The 17641-nt window shown below is 42.9% G+C and overlaps 1 protein-coding gene across 1 annotated transcript in view; it reads left to right on the top strand.

Annotated features, from left to right (window-relative positions):
• Positions 1 to 16943, top strand: part of PTPRN2 (protein tyrosine phosphatase receptor type N2) — a 961700-nt gene extending 944757 nt beyond the window's left edge. The window contains exons 22-23 of the mRNA XM_060248066.1: positions 8412 to 8485; positions 15214 to 16943. Of these exons, the coding sequence (XP_060104049.1) occupies positions 8412 to 8485; positions 15214 to 15285 (146 nt within the window). The 3' untranslated portion in view covers positions 15286 to 16943. The remainder of the gene's footprint in view (positions 1 to 8411; positions 8486 to 15213) is intronic.
• The last annotated feature ends 698 nt before the right edge of the window (positions 16944 to 17641 follow it).

The following is a 17641-nucleotide window of genomic DNA, read 5'->3' as shown; positions in this document are numbered from 1 at the left end:
TTAAGCCATGAACTGGCACATTCTGTGGGCATTACACAGAGGTTGCCAACACCCAGGTAGTTGCCAGCCCATAGTTCAGTTACACACAGTATGAAATCCAAGTAAAGCAAGTGTGATCATGGGGCAAAGAATCCCCTCAAGTTGACTGCTTTCATAGAATGTCTGCTAGGATGCTGTAAGGAGTGCCAGAAGGCAGCAGGAACTGCTTTCCAACATACTGAATAACGTTATTGTAAAAGATCCTAATCAAAGCACACCCCAGCTCCGCAGATCTACTGGGTGTGACAATGCAGAGAGACAATTAGAATTTGAAATCCTTGTGGAAACAAATGTAAATTTCTCAGTTGCAAATGCAAAAACTCTGAGGCATTTTGGAATTCTTTATTAGGGCTATGGGTGGGGAAGGGAGAAGGGGGAAAGGACCTTGCAGATGAACAAGAAGTGCATATGGTAATGGAGCATGAAGGGAGTTGCTGGCCCTGTGGACCTTTACTCATTTCTGAGCTGATCGACACGTTTCCTGCATTTCTGCAGCACAGAGGTAGCCCAAATGCCTCAATCTTGCTGTGAGCTGCATCATGCCGCTGCTGTCACAACTTGTCCATTCTGCATCACTTCCGCCAGCCTCTCTCCACAGCTTCTCCCTTCCCAGCCATCACCCCACAGTCTTATTATCACAACCATCCCTGCACTACGTCTGCCTTGAAGCACCATTTCCCCATCCTGTGGTACAGGACACAAGAGGAGACAATCCTGTCACAGCAGTAGGCCATAATGGCAGTTCCTGTGAGCTTCAGCAGAAGCAAGAGCTGCTGATAGTACCTGACAGTCAACATGTTTCCAGTTCTGCCAAAATGTAGGTGAAGCGCCACGTCCTGCTGATTTAATGCAGTGCAGATACACATCTGCATGTCCATCTGATTTGTATTCCGTTTCCTGATCCAGCAAGTGATCCATGTGCAGAAGCCAGCTTCTGCACACTCCCTCCCTTAGTCAGGGGCTTGTTTTTATTTCTCTCTTCCACATACCTATTTGTGACTCATCCGGAGCCTTTGACTACCTTGTATTTTCTCTTGTCTCCTTGCCAAGTTCAGCATTATCTCTCGCAAAATGGCTGTCATTATGAGCCAGTGTGTGTGTGTGCATGGTAGGGCAATTTGAAGTTCAGAAATTTCAGGTTGGGCGTACTGCAAACGCAGCTTTGTGTACAAGCATTAGCTTCTTCCTCCTTTGGTATCCCAACTAGTAAAAACCTGATGGGCACATTTTGTTCTGTGCTGTGGTTTGGCCTTGCGTCCTATTTACTTTGTCCTACAGAGGCTAAAGGAAGCTACCTAGAAAGAAGCCGTACTTTATCTGCATAGCTACATCCTGGATTTAGTTTATTGCTGTAATGTTCAAATGTGATGATTCACAAACCACAGCTAGGATTTCTAGGTGCAGTTATAATACAGCTAGTAATTTATAGTACCAATCTGTTGTATGGATGTACCAAAAAGACTAAAACCCACACCATAGGCATGCTGTGTGCCAGCCAAATTCACTCCTTTTACATTCTAAAACAGCAATTGCTGTTCTCTAATGCATGTGTTTAATTAATGTACAGTGACTGGTCAGTTATTCATGCTGACAAGTATTAAAGACTATAATTCATTTAAATCTATTGCTTCCAGTGTTGAGAAAATGACTTTGGACCATTGCCCACCCCTAAGCATCCATGCACAAGTTACTAGCTAAAAATAGGCAATAAGCTTTTATTATTTTTATTTATAGTATCGATATCCCTCAGGATTCTCCAGGTAACTCACAAGATTTAGTGAACATAAAGGGTTTTTTTTTTTAAAGTACCAAAAGACAAAATCAAAACAGACAGACAAACTGACAAAACCACATAAGAAGTAGTAGAAAGACCTGGGCGAATAGTTTTCACCTGTTGTCTAAGCTTAAGTGCCAGGTGAATGCATAAAGAAAGGGAGTTCCACAGACAAGGTACCATACTACTTTGGGGGGTGGGTTGTAGTGCCTCCAGATAGTGATCCAGAGGGCATCTTGTAGTTTCCAAATGGTTTTCAAAGATAGCTCACATAGTACACATTATTTTATGTACTTGATTTATACCCCACCTTTCTCCCCATTGGGGACCAGAGTGGCTTACATGATTCTCTTCTCCACATTATCCTCACAGCAACCATATGAGATAGGTTAGACTGAGTGTGTATGACTGGCCCAAGATCACCCAGCAAGCTCCCATGTCTAAATGGGGATTCAAACCTCATACTTTCAGATGTTAACAGGATCATAGAATTGGAAGGGACTTCTAGGGTCATCTAGTCCAACCCTCTGCACAATGCAGGAAATTCACAAGTAGCTCCCCCCCCACACACACAGTGACCCCTGCTCCATGCCCAGAAGATGGCAAAAACCCCTCCAGGATTACTGTTCAAAGTGGCCTAGGGAAAAATTGCTTACTGACCTCAAAGAGGCAATCAGCATTTTCATCTCATCTTTTGCCGTCCCCTTCTTTGCCTTCTCTTTCCCAGCATCAGGATCTTCTCCAGTGAGTGCTCCCTTCTCATTTGGTGGCCAAAGTATTTGAGCTTCAGCTTCAGCATCTGACCTTCCAGGGAACAGTCTGGGTTGATTGATAGGACTGACTGATTGGCTCTTCTTGCAGTCCAAGGGACTCTCATGTGATTATACCATCTGGGATAATCCCATGCAAATTGAACTGGTGGTAGCTGGCTCCCATCCCCCACCCCTGCCAGCCCTCCCTCCCGCTGCTCCCAGCAGTCCTTCACAGTGCCTACGAGAAAGAGAGACTCGGCCCAGCTATCCCCGAAGGCCAGACCAAATGATCTCGAGGGCCATAAATGGCCCTGACATTCCCCACCCCTGGTTTAAGCAAAAACCTTTTTTGATTTAATTTCAACCCATTGGTTCTAGTCCAACCTTCTGACGCAGCAGAAAACAATTCCACACCATCCTCTATATGACTTGGAGTACCTGAAGTACACCAAGAGCCAGCTGTAGTGTTTAAGCGTGGCAGATTCTAATCTGGAGATCTGGGTTTGATTCTCCACTCCTCCATATGAAACCAGCTGGGTGATCTTTGGCCACCTATTTCACAAGGTGTCTGTTGTGGGGAGAGGGAGGTGATTGTTAGCCACTCCGAGACTCCTTTGGGTAGTGAAGAGCAGGGTATGAAACCAGCATCTTCTTTTAGTCATCTCTTTAGGATAAACATACCTAGCTCCTTCAACCCTTCCTCATACAAATTTATCTCCAGACCCCTCACCATCTTTGCCCTCCTCTGGACATGTTCCAGCTTGTCTATATCCTTCTTAAATTGTGGTGCCTGAAACTGAACATAATATTCTAGGAGAGGTCTAACCAGAGCAAAGTAAAGCAATGCAATCACTTCACATGATCAGGACACTATTCTTCTTTTGATACAACCCAAAATTGTATTTGCCTTTTTAGTTACCCTATCACACTGCTGACTCATGTTCAGTGTATGGCCTTCTAAGACCCCTAGATCCTTTTCGCACATACTACTGCCAAGACAAGTCTCCCCCATCCCATAATTATGCATTTGATTTTTCCTACCTAAATGCAACACTTTACATTTATCCCCATTGAAATTCATTTTATTTGCTTTAGCCCAGCTTTCCAGCCTATCAAGATCATCCTGTATCCTGGCTCTGTCTTCTACTGTATTTGCTATCCCTCCCAATTTAAAATTAGCTACAATTAAGCATTCCCTTTATTCCTTCATCCAAATCCTTTATAAAGATGTTGAACAAGACAGGTCCCAGGATAAGATCCCTGAGACACTCCACTTATCACTGCTCTCTAAGAGGAGTGATAACCAGCACTCTTTGGATACATTCTGTCAATCAGCTCCAGATTCATGTAACAGTAATAGGATCCAAACCACGTTTTATCAACTTGTCAACAAGAGTATTATGTGAAGCCTTACTGAAATCAAGATAAACTATGTTTACAGCATTCCCTTGATTCAGCAAAGTAGTAACTTCCTCAAAAAAAGATATAAGGTTAGTCTGACATTTACGAAGCATTTCCTTTGTTACAATAGCAAAAACAGGTCTCAGGATTAAGTTAGGTTTTTTTCTAGTGCTCCCCAGATCTCCCAAGTAAAAAAATTTAAAGCCCCCCCCAGAGGAATTTAGACTGAACTTCCAGTATAGTTCAAGATAGGTAGCCATTGTAGTCTGCCTGTAGCAGCAGAAAAGAACAAGAGCCCAGTAGCAGCTTAAAGATGAACAAAATTTGTGGCAGGATATGAGCTTTTGTGAGTCACTGCTCACTTCTTCAGATGTGAACTCGCGAAAATTCATCCCCGTCACAGATTTTGTTCATCTGTAGGATGCTACTGGACTCTTGCTCTTTTCTACTGCTAAGATAGTAGCATCCAAGTCAGATGGATGTGAGTAGTGTGGTCTACAAAATGCTTTGCAAACTTCACATGGAACCTCTGAAATCATACTGTCGTGATCTTGAAGAAGTGGCCTACCTCACAGTGCAGAAAAGCTCCACTGGATGGCTGTCTGCAGGCATGATGGTGGTGAAGAACCAACCATTTTGCTGCATACGGTAGACACAAAAAATGTACACTGCCTTCTGGCAGATCACATTCATTCTAAATTTTTCTTCATTGCCATCGGCTGATTTGGATAGTCACAGTTTTAGTTTGCCAGTGTAAAAGCCAGGATGAGGTGTTATCGGATTGAACATGATCACACAGATGGGTTAAACAATCACACAGATGAGAGCCAGTTTGGTGTAGTGGTTAAGTGCGTGGACTTTTCTCTGGGAGAACCGAGTATGCTTCCCCACTCTTCCACTTGCAGCTGCTGGAATGGCCTTGGGTTAGCCGTAGCTCTTGTAGGAGTCATCCTTGAAAGGGCAGCTTCTGAGAGAGCTCTCTCAGCCCCACCCACCTCACAGGGTGTCTGTTGTGGGAGAAGGAGATAAAGGAGATTGTAAGCCGCTCTGAGACTCTGATTCAGAGAAAAGGGTGGGGTAAAAATCTGTGTTCTTCTTAAAGCTAGCCAGAAACTTTTTCACCATTTTCACTTAAGCAGTGAACACAGCAGCAGCAGCACTCTGGTGTTGAAAGCAGAGTTTGTTTGCTTGATACCGTTTTGGACTGTTCTGCAGCTGCCTGAAATGCAGATTAAGCAACAGCCTAAGGGTAACATGGGGAAATCTGACTCTAAGCTGGGAATTAATTGAAATCCAGGTCTTCTGGGTACAGCACCACATCTGCCAGGTCTATGAAACTGCATTTGAAAATCACTTTGTAACTAAAGTAACACACCTGAATAGTAAGCAACTTACTGGGCCTTTTAAAAAAAACTGCCATTCATTTCAGCATGAATCCTGATACTTTTGTGCAAACAAAATCAGAATAAACAGCTATGATGGTGCTCTTGCAGCAGTGGCGTAACATCTTCTCTGCCATCAGCCTTATTTATTTATTCGATTTATATCCCGCCCTCCCCACCAAGGCGGGCTCAGGGCGGCTTACAACATAAAATCCAGAACAATTAAGGTTAATAAATATTAAAATACATTCAATAATTTACAGTAATTAAAACAGTAAAACAAGAAGAAACAGTCTAACAGTTCGGTGCTATTCTCACAGCCTTCCTCCGCAGTTTTTAAATACCAGTCAGTTATATGCCAACCGGAAGAGTTGCCATGATTTTGGCTGCCAACTGCCATTCCTAGGTAAAATAAGCCATTGGTTTTGCATTGTGTCTGAATCAGGCTTAAGAGTAAATTCACACAATGGCTAGTGTGATTGTCTGAACTGGGATAATTATGGTTAGTTGTGTGTTATGTGCCATCAGGTTGCTTCCAACCTATGGCCAACTTAAAGAACTCCAAAATGTCCTATCATTAAACAGCCTTGCTCCAGTCTTGAAAACTGAGGGCCATGTCTTCATCAAGTTCCTTGCTGAAACTCCAACCTAAACACCAGGCAACAGATAGCAGCACCCTTTGCTCACATGATCATTGGGGTAGTGGAAGAACCTTCTGAGCAATCCTACCTCTGGGGTGCCAGGCCTTGAAATGCAACTCCAGAAGAGCAGCACCCTCCCCATTGCTGTAATGTCTAAAGGGCACTAACGTCTCTTACTGCTGTTCTCTGGTTCTCTCGCTGTACTAAGAATAATTTCTGTCTTGAAGGTCTACATTTGTGTTTTGGAGATACTAAGTACAAGTTAGATTCCCGCTTGAGATCAGGGCCTTCGGTTCTGCAGGGCCTGTAAAAAGGAGCTCTTCCACCAGGCTTTTGGCTGAGGCAGTGGACGTTCAACCATTCTGGCCTCCTCTGCTCATAGCCCTTTTCCAAGCGCCCTGCTATTTCAGGTATTAATTGTTGATGGGTTTTTTGTATTGTAAGCAGCCCTGAGCCCCCTTGTGAGATAGGGCAGGGTATAAATTAAGTAAGTAAATAAATTCCTTTCCTTATGAAGCCTTCTGCGGTGATGCTTCCATGAAGCTCAGGGTTGCATAATTCCACTTGCCCAATACTTCCTGAGCCCAAATCTCCACATTCCAGCTCCAACACGATCTCCACACCAGCTCTACAGGAATAGTTCGTTCATGTCAAGTTGTACTGAGATTGCTAAAAATGTTGTTAGGCTCCACATGGAGTTTCCAACATTTTGTTCTGAAGGTACCACGTGGTTTGATGCACAACACAGCCATCCGTCCTATGTTAATTCTCCTAGGAGCTGACAAGTAGTAGTGCCAGCTTTTTAGTTTCTTTAGTTTCAGCCTTCCTTGCTGCACTGCTATACAGGGAGGGAAAGAAACTTGAAAGCTTGCTTGTGAAACAGCTTCCTCTTTCATAGGAAAATAAAATTCAATCCATATTGATAGCGTTTTTTCCAAAAGTTTGCCATGATTTTTGCCGCCAACTGCCATTCCTACAAAAAATAAGCCATTGGTTTTGCATTGTGTCTGAATCAGGCTTAAGAGTAAATTCACACATTGGCTAGTGTGATTGTCTGAACTGTGATAATTATGGTTAGTTATGTGCCATCAGGTTGCTTCCAACCTATGGCCAACTTAATGAACTCCAAAATGTTCTGTCATTAAACAGCCTTGCTCCAGTCATGAAAACTTAGGGCCATGTCTTCCTTTATTGTGTCAATCCATCTAATGTTGGGTTTTCCTTTTTTCCCCTGTTGCCTTCAACTTTTTCTAGTGAGTCTTCTCATGATGTGACCAGCATACAATAATCTCAATTTAGTCATTTTAGCTTCTAGGGAGAATTCAAGCTTGATTTGATCTAGAACTTTTTTGGTGGTCCATGGTATATCCATTAGTTGGGTCTGTTGAACTGGTTAGTTCTGTGAAGTCGGCTTTATTAACCATAATTGGCCTATGATTTTGAACACTGTTTGAATGCAGATTTCCTGGGTTAATCTTTGTTTAAACCTGCTGTGTTTTCTGTTAACGCCTTCCAAGGGTACAGAGAGATGCCAGTAAAGTCAGGATTTATTGAGTGGAGCCCATATACGAGTGACTGTCTGTGAGCTGAATCCTGGCTTTGCAAGCCATTCCAAGTTAAAATAAGCCATTGGTTTTGCATTGCGTCTGAATTAAGCCTAAGAGTTAATTCACACAGTCTTTTCCTCTATATGATTACATAAAATGAAGTTGTGCTTTTGAAATGTGATAAATTGATTGCAAATAGGAAATTACAGCACCCTAATAATGTACATAAGTTGTCTTGTCTGAATTCCCCCCCCCCCCCACTAAATAATTTTTGTTTTAATGATATGAAACGTTCTCAATATAGTATCTTTTAAGTGTCTGGCAAACATGCTAGATAGCACCAGGATATAAAAAAAAAAATCTGAGTTAACAGTGATCAAGCCAACAACATTTTTAAAACTCCAGGAAAGACCACTGAAAAACCATTCCAATTTATTTGTAAGCACACACCCAGTGAAATTCATAAGCAACTCATACAGTCATGCAGTTGGATAAAGCAATAATGAATTACAAATAGATTTTTTTTTAAGTGAGTTCTTAATTTGCAATAAATATACTTTGCACTTCTTTGTAACTACAGAGACATCTCTTTAAGAATTCCCTCTCATTTTTACAAAAATAACTAATGCTCATCCAAGCTCTACCCTTGGCATTCCTCCTGCCCTCCCCCATCTCCAAATGCCAATTTTGGAGCAGTCTGCCAAGTCTGCCGAGAGATGACTGTATAATTTTCAATTGGGCTGTTAGCCCAAAGGGAATCCAATAGTAGGAGATTGAAAGATGCAGCACACGTTATCACTGCTTTGAACTCAACCCAATTGGCAGGGGAGTTTTTTGTTTAATTCTTTTTTTTGTTTTTGTTTTCTTTTTTGCAGGTGCTAAAGAGATTGATATTGCTGCTACCCTGGAGCACTTGAGAGACCAGAGACCTGGCATGGTCCAGACAAAGGTATTGAGGTTTAATCCACATAGCTTTTAAATAATATAAACTCTCTTTTTTTCTTTTCTTTTGGGAAGCCTGAAGAGACATAATTTAACACAAGGTACTTTGTTTGGCACATGCTGTTCTCCTTTGTAACATCTCTGAATGTCAAGCTGGATTATCATGTATAAAACACAGCAATCTGCAGATGACAAAATGAAATGCTTGCTTTTAAACTTCAAAAAATAGATTATTTCTCTCAAACACAAGCAGATTCACTGAGTATATATTGGGGTTTTGTTCGATGCTAAAATCCTAGGGTCCAGAAGTAGGGCCGGGCAGGTTATGCTTTTATTACTTCATTGCTATTAATGCAGACAGTAACATTGAAAGTGTTCCATTTTTGTCTCCTGCACTGAGGGACAATGGGCAGATAGTGGAATAGATATGCACAATTTAACTGATTAGCCTGTTGTCTAGATAGGTTCCCAAATATTCATGGATATATTTTCATGAATATTTAGAGTCCACCGCTTGTTCTTAAGCATTGACAAGCTTGCATAGTGAGAACTTTATGAATCTGGGATTGTCACGACTCAGGGAGGTATCACCAATTGCTGCCGCCACTCTGGGTTAAGGGTCCCCCTTGAGAAGAACCAGAGTACCCTCCCAAGCCCTTCAGGCCTCCTTTAGCTTAGGCCAAATAATAGATTTGAGGACCAGGCAGAGTGAACAACAGGAAAAAAAGGTTTATTTAAAACCGGGGTGGGGAACCTCCATCCCGAGGGCCGTATGCAGCCCTCAAGGTCACTTGGTATGGCCCTCAGGGATTGCTGGGCCAAACCAAGCCATGTGGCAGCCTCTGTGGGGCCTGGCTGACTGTTCGGCCAGAATTGCTGTCAGGCCTGGAAAAGTTACTGTCACAGTTCACTTTGTACTTGATTATCCCAGATGGTGTGGCCTAATATGCTAATGAGTGTGACCTAATATGCTAATATTAGGGGTGTGGTCTAATATGCTACTGAGTTCCTGCTGGGCTTTTTCTACAAAAAAGCCCTGGACCTATACATTTGCTTAAGGCAGCGGGCCAGATGTGTGCGTGTGTGCCAGATTAGGCTCTCCCCACATGACTTCAAATAGAAAAACAATTATTTGCATTCATTTTGCAGGCCTGAATCATTCTCCCTTGGTGGAGCACTGTTTTTTAAGTTGATAGTTTCTTATAGCCCACGAATGATGTTATAAATATCCATATGGCCCTTGGCATAAAAAAGGTTCCCCACCCCTGATTTAAAAGATCAGTTCAGTGCAATATAAACAAACAAGGTGCTTTAAATAGTAAAAGGGGTGAAGGGAAAATAAACAAATGCCCTAACGCATCTGGACTTACTGCCTCTAGACTGTCTCAGTCAGACCTCGGCCTACTCACCCTTCCTCTAAGGACAAGGGTCTCTTCTTTCGGCTCTGCCTCCTAGGAAAAGAACCAAGGCTTCCTGGATCTTCTGACAAAAATCTGTAATCTTTCACTGAAATCTGCCTCCGTTCCTGAGGACTGGAAGGTAGCAAATGTCACCCCCATCTTTAAAAAAAGGTTCCAGAGGAGATCCAGGAAATTACAGGCCAGTCAGTCTGACGTCAATACCGGGATAATTGGTAGAAAGCATTATCAAGGACAGAATAAGTAGGCACATTGATGAACACGAGTTATTGAGGAAGACCCAGCATGGGTTCTGTAAGGTAAGATCTTGCCTCACTAATCTGTTATAGTTCTTTGAGTGGGTGAACAAACATATAGACAAAGGAGACCCAATAGATGTTGTTTACCTTGACTTCCAGAAAGGTTTTGATAAAGTTCCTCATCAAAGGCTCCTTAGTAAGCTCGAGAGTCATGGAGTAAAAGGACAGGTCCTCTTGTGGATCAAAAACTGGCTAATTAATAGGAAGCAGAGAGTGAGTATAAATGGGCAGTCTTCACAGTGAAGGATGGTAAGCAGTGGGGTGCCGCAGGGCTCGGTACTGGGTCCCATGCTCTTTAACTTGTTCATAAATGATTTGGAGTTGGGAGTAAGCAGTGAAGTGGCCAAGTTTGCTGGTGACACTAAATTGTTCAGGGTGGTGAGAACCAGCAAGGATTGTGAGGCACTCCAAAGGGATCTGTTGAGGCTGGGTGAGTGGGTGTCAACGTGGCAGATGAGGTTCAATGTGGCCAAGTGCAAAGTAATGCACATTGGGGACAAAAATCCCAGCCACAAATACAAGTTGATGGGGTGTGAACTGGCAAAGACTGACCAAGAGAGAGATCTTGGGGTCGTGGTAGCTAACTCACTGAAAATGTCAAGACAGTGTGCGATTGCAATAAAAAAAGGCCAGCGCCATGCTGGGAATTATTAGGAAGGGAATTGAAAACAAATCAGCCAGTATCATAATGCCCCTGTATAAATTGATGGTGCGGTCTCATTTGGAATACTGTGTACAATTCTGGTCACCGCACCTCAAAAAGGATATTATAGCATTGGAAAAAGTCCAGAAAAGGGCAACTAGAATGATTAAAGGGCTGGAACACTTTCCCTATAAAGAAAGGTTGAAACGCTTGGGACTCTTTAGCTTGGAGAAACGTCGACTGCGGGGTGACATGATAGAGGTTTACAAGATTATACATGGGATGGAGAAAGTAGAGAAAGAAGTCCTTTTCTTCCTTTCTCACAATACAAGTACTCGTGAGCATTCGATGAAATTGCTGAGCAGTCGGGTTAAAACGGATAAAAGGAAGTACTTCTTCACCCAAAGGAAGAAGAAGAAAAATTGCAGATTTATACCCCGCCCTTCTCTCTGAATCAGAGACTCAGAGCGGCTCACAATCTCCTTTACCTTCCTCCCCCACAACAAACACCCTGTGAGGTGGGTGGGGCTGAGAGGGCTCTCACAGCAGCTGCCCTTTCAAGGACAGCTCTGCTAGAGCTATGGTTAACCCAAGGCCATTTCAGTAGCTGCAAGTGGAGGAGTGGAGAATCAAACCCGGTTCTCCCAGATAAGAGTCCGCACACTTAACCACTACACCAAACTGGCTCTTTTTTTTAACCCAAAAAAGGGTGATTAACATGTGGAATTCACTGCCACAGGAGGTGGTGGTGGCTACAAGCATAGCCAGCTTCAAGAGAGGGTTAGATTAAAAATATGGAGCAGCGGTTCAGTGGCTATTAGCCACAGTGTGTGTGTGTGTGTGTAAGATAGAAAGGGTATAAAGATAGAAAGACGATACAATTTTACAGCAAAATTTTGTTCATAACTGGATACAATTTTACAGCACAATTAATGTTGAAATGAAAGAAGGGCCTGAATTTCTCTTGGTTTGTTGTCAAATTTGGACATATTTGTAATAAATATAAATATATATATATATAAATTTTTTTGGCCACTGTGTGACACAGAGTATTGAACTGGATGGGCCATTGGCCTGATCCAACATGGCTTCTCTTAGTTCTTATGTTCCCAGGCCTCTTGTTCAAGCCCTCCTCTTTCTCTGATTGGCCCAAAATGCTGCCAAAACTTTACACAGGGCTTCTAGGAGCTGAAGGCTCTTCCGGCTACTACCACACAGGCTCAGCCCAGATCATGACAGGGATTTAAATGTGTACTGTTTATTTCTCAAAGGTTGTCGAACATCTTGAATTTTTATTACAAATATGTCCATATTCAGGCCCCAAGAAACACATCAGCATTGTTGCCTTAGGTGCTGTTGCAATGTTTCTTCAAGACAGCACAAATTCCACTAAGTAAGAATCTCGAGAAGAAATTTGTTTTATGCAGAGAATTGCTATGGGTAAAAGTCCCAGGCCATGAAAGTAATGTTGTTCCTGGAAGGTGATTTTGATGTGCATTATAGAAACCACCACCAGGGCCCAAGCCAATGGGAAATGTAATAAACCCATCCTTAACAGCCCTAAGACTGACTTGGCAAAAGTAAACTTAGGTTATGACAAAAACAGAGAATACTGAGATACAGTAAATAACTATCAGTGCAATCCTTTGCAGAGTTATTCCAATCTAAGCTTATTGAAATCAGTGAGATTTGACTGGAGTAACTCTGCAAAGGATTGCACTGTGTGCACCTTGGAGCTGTTAGCCACAGAACCGGCAGTCCTTGCTAAAATATTCCATGATGCTAATGAGCATCATGCAAATTGAGTGCTCATCTTAGTTCTGGCATACAAGTTAGATTTTTCTAGCACATCGTTCAGGGTCAACTCTGGACTGCAGCTGTTTTTAGAATATGGTTAGAAGGACTTCATCAGGATTGTTCCCAGGATGCTGCGGTCTGATAAAATGATTCAAAGTTTAGCTCGCTTTGTTTGTCTGCTCTTGACTTCTCATTCCCTTGTTAAAACTGCCCAAACTTCTTTAATTGTGCCAAGGGCATTGCAAACTTTGAATATCTGGCTACGTGCCAACAATGTGCAGCCTCCAGAGAATTTTGCACATGTGCTAGATTTAAACAAACCATGTTTTCTCCCTGCTGAATACAAATAAGGGATTGAGCCTCTTGGAGTAATTTAAAACAATGGATTAAAAATCAGGTTAGAAATGCCAATTAGTGTGTCTCTCTAGGCAAAATAAACAGCCGTGACATTGAATTTCCAGCAGGCAGCAGCCCGTGTTTACATAGTCCACTGGATGGTTGGGTCATTTAAAATATTTTTCTCTCCAATCACAAGAATTTATAGGGCACAATCCAGCCAAACAAGCGTTTTTCAGTCCCGCCAATTCCAGTGGGAGAGTTAAGCACAATTTAACTATCCTGGTAATTTACCTGACTCATGTGTATAGTCTACAAAATACTAAAAGAAATCACTGCTACTTCTGCTGTGCTGAAAGAACATTATTAATCCATGGGAAGAAAAGCTGAGAGAGCATTGTTAAACAGTGGGGAGAAAGGTGGTTACACTGAGGAGCATCTCCATGGGCCAGAACTGGGCAGAGGAGAAGGTGGGTGTGGGAGCTTCTGGTCAGGTGAAGAGGCAGAGGTGAGGAGCCAGAGCCATCACTGCCACTTACCCCCCTCCATGCTGCTGTAGGCAGGTGAGAAGTAGAAGCTGCCACTCCCCCACTGCTAGGTGAGCCAGGCGGGCAGCAGCGGGTGAGTGGGAGCTGCCCACTGCATGAGTACTGCAGCTATAGGGCTGGCTGGCAAAGTAGCCAGCCAAGCAACCAGCAGGGGTGGGGGGTGGCAGTTTCTCCCTCCTGCAAGTCTCATGGGTCCTTGCTTGCAATATATGTGCAATTAGATGCATTTTAGATAATGTGACAAAATGGAAATACCAGCTGTCACTGATATTTTTGGGGATGACTGGTTTCAATAGGAGAAATGTGTCAGTTTCCAACTAACACATTTTCGTTAGGCCCCCTTTTGTGACATACTTTATGATGGCTATCTGGAGATTTGTGTCTCGTGTGACTTGTCAAACCTTTACTTTTAAATCACTTCTCTGTGTTGCATTTCAATGTGGTTTACAAGTGTGTGTGGGGGAATTAAAATGTAGGCAGTGCTAATGTTATCGTTAACCAAAAACAAACCAAGCAGTAGCAGCCCTTCAGATATGAAAGCAGCAGTTGAAGGGAGTTCTCCCTAACAAAATAATGTCTTCGTCAGCTCCCTAAGAGAGGGAAGCAAATGGCAGCTCTTGAGGAACAGCTTTGCACAGCACCAAGGCAGATGGTACCAAGACTGGACTCCTTCTGAATGCACCCAGCAGAAGATGGTACTCGTGGCATGGTTGAATCTTAAAACCTGCAGGAGTACACTGGGGGAAGACAACCCCTGATGTATCTAAATCCTAGCCATTAAGTGAAACATCTTTTTAAATGTGCACTTCTTTAAATTGAGTTGTCAGAATTGAAGATATTGGATTTATATCCTGCTATATACTCTGAATCTCAGAGTGGTCACAATCTCCTTTACCTTCCCCCCCCACGACAGACACCCCTGTGAGGTAGGTGGGGCTGAAAGAGCTCTTACAGCCGCTGCCCTTTCAAGGACAACTCCTATGAAAGCTATGGCTGACGCAAGGCCATTCCAGCAACTGCAAGTGGAGGAGTGGGGAATCAAACCTGGTTCTCCCAGATAAGAGTCTGCACACTTAACCACGACACCAAACAGATTGCATTTCCAGGAGTTGAATAGAATTATAGAGTTGGAAGGGACCCCCAGGGTCATCTAGTCCCCTGCACAATGCAGGAAACTCACAAATACCTTCCCATGGAATGGAATGGAATAGAATAGAATGCATCTGAAAATGTGTAAGTTACAAAGATAACTTCTATGTATCGCATAGTAGTTAATGGTATGGAAACGTGCAATATTGTAGGATCAGACAGGATGCAGCTCATATGACGAGTGACTGGGCGACAGAGGCCCTACAGAACTGCTCAGAGCGTCTTCAGTGGTGCAGGATAAAACAGTAACCATATATATGCATTAAGGATTTTGAACTGTGGAAATTAAGTCTCTGTCCACTTTGCCTGTCCAGACTGGAAGAACTGGGATCTTGATCCCTGCTCACTGGCAGTTCTGATAGGCCATCCAGCTTCTTTGCTGTTAATGACTCCTCTGAGCTTTCTCCGTTGCTTTGGCCGTTTGTGTCACAACCTTTTCCCTTTGGCCTCTTGTTCTGCAGTTAGTTGGAGATATGTTTGCTAAATAGTTCTCCAGGGCTCCTGGAAATGCTCCAAAGCATTAATTATGACTGTTCTGTCCGCAGGAGCAGTTTGAGTTTGCATTGACAGCAGTGGCTGAAGAAGTGAACGCCATCCTCAAGGCACTTCCGCAGTGAACAGCTCATCATCCTCGGAGGCTCCCAGAGGGATCTCTCTGTTTTGTTATCCTCGGTCCCTGTGAATGTTGTTGGAAACCGTGACCTGACCTTAACCGTGTGTCTTCTATTGTAACCGCATATTGATAGGGTCTTTGCAAACTTCTATTTGCCAGTTAAAGTTCAACAGTTAACATGTGTATTTCATTCTTGTTTTATGATATCCAGAAAGAGTAATACTTCGAGGCCTTGGTTTAATTGACACAAACGATCCCTCTGTTTCCTTTTACAGCCTTGAAGCCCTAAATTTCACATGCCAAAAGCACACAATCACCTTGTTCATAGGAAATACGCAGTATTGTGGGTAAGCAAGTGCATTCAATGTATCTTCCGCTACATAGGCGTTCGCTTATGTTTTGTAACTTTTCAGGGCTGAATAAAAGGAGCAGGGGGCCTAATTAAAAAAAAATAAAGCTTTGGGATTGTTCTTGCAAAGGCCAGGCAAGCCCACAGAACAATGCAACGCGTGTTGGTAAACACAAGGTCTGGCATCTTGCAGAAAAGAGGCCGCGCTGCTTCACGCTGCGCCTTGGCAAGCGGAGGCTTTTATTAACTGTTGTTTACTTTTCAACTTTGTGCAATGAATAGAAGCAGATCTGAGTCCATATCACAACTTGGAGGGAGAGTCAGTCACGATAGCAGGGGCCCGAGGTTCCAAAGAGCACAGCAAACTTTTATTGTGTATCACTGCCATAAAGGGGAGGGGGCACAAATAATGGAAGTTCTCAGTAGGAGTTGAAAGCCCCTGTTGGCAGCTTGTTCGGTGTTGATCTTTTTTTTCTCCCCCTTTTTTGGTAGAGTTAGAGGAGAAAATGCATCTATCTGTGTGTTTCATCTCTTTAGACTCATTTATCAAAATATATCTTATTTTTAAAGACCAGAAAAGGGATTCTTTTAATGGCTTTTGGGCATATCAGAATGAATAGCTTAGCAGAGATCTTCAGAAGTTGAAGCTGTTTTGCACATCACTCCCTTGCTTTGGGATCCCATTATGAGTAGCCATATTAGTATGAACTGTATTACTTGCCACTGAGTGCTTTCAGAATTGCTGCTTGTGACTATTAATTCCCTTTGAAACACTGTCCAGATGCGTCCCTTTGCACACACACAGGAAGCAGCCTCTACCAGCCATTGATTCCAAGAGGCTGAGACTCACTTGAGCTTTAAATTGAAGGGGGAAAGATGACTTGAGTTGCAAAGCAGCATGTTTATAGGTTCTGTTCTGTTTTCAGGATTCAAGTTCTGAGATCTCGCACTTTCTAAATGTCTTTTTTTTTTTAATTAAGATTTTAAAAGAATCTTTGACTTAGCTTAATTTGGCCAAAACAGGAAGATCAGAGTGCCTCGCAGAATGGGGAGGAAAGGCTCAAATTTTTGAGCACAGTCCACCAGGCTCAGCTGCAGCATACACCAATAACATCCAAAGGGTTCTGCACATGGCAGGCTCCAAGCATGGCAGCTGTGCCTGGTCTCCATCACCCTCGCCAGCCCCCGAGACAAATAGAAAGATGTGCAGCCGGCAGCGTTTGCAGGGTTGGACTTGGACCCATTCTCTTTGCTGTCGTAACGTAAGTGTGAATTCAAGAGATACCTTCTAGGAATTAAAAGGATTGTTTCCCAAAAGCTCCCAATGTGTTAACTTCTCTCTATACACTTCTGCTCACTGTTCGTGGTGTGTGTGAAGTGCTTGGCTGGCACATTTCACCACCGGATTAGTATCGTAAAGCCATAAAAGCAGATTCTTCTCTCCCAGTTCCATTTGCTCGCTGTATGTTTAACTACAAGTTTTGTTCTGTGGCATCAGCATTTCAGAGCCACGTTAGTAATAAGTAAAACAAAGTAATGGGATATGAATAAGAAAATGGCCTTTTCATTAGGTGATTTAAGCTTAACAGGTTTCCTTTTATTACCTTCAGCAACAGCCTAACAGGGGTTTAGGGGAGGCAAAATCGGTTGAAACAGGATCTGCCAGCAGTTGGAATTAGATTTACTGGAGATAAACGATACGCAGCGGGTTTTTGCAAACTCACGCAGCAACATCCAAATCAAAATGTACACTCTGAAGAGGCAAATGTGGCTCACGGCGCTTTGTTAGGAAATGGAATGTTCTTGAGACATCTTGTTACTGTCTCATTAAGCAGCAGCCATAAATTTAGGGCATATTGAGGGTTCACATTTTTTTGAGAGCTGAAAAACTGAGTCCAGCCTCCTTCTCATGGGAAGATAAACAGATCTGTCAGTGGCTATTAGTCACGGTCACTAAAGGGAACTTCCACATTCAGAGGCAGTAAACCTCTGCATCCCAGTGCCAGGAAGC

The sequence above is a fragment of the Heteronotia binoei genome, chromosome 10 (genome assembly GCF_032191835.1).
Source record: "Heteronotia binoei isolate CCM8104 ecotype False Entrance Well chromosome 10, APGP_CSIRO_Hbin_v1, whole genome shotgun sequence".
NCBI lineage: Eukaryota > Metazoa > Chordata > Lepidosauria > Squamata > Gekkonidae > Heteronotia > Heteronotia binoei.
Note: the sequence above shows the minus strand (reverse complement) of the source record. Positions and strands in the feature narration are given on the sequence as shown.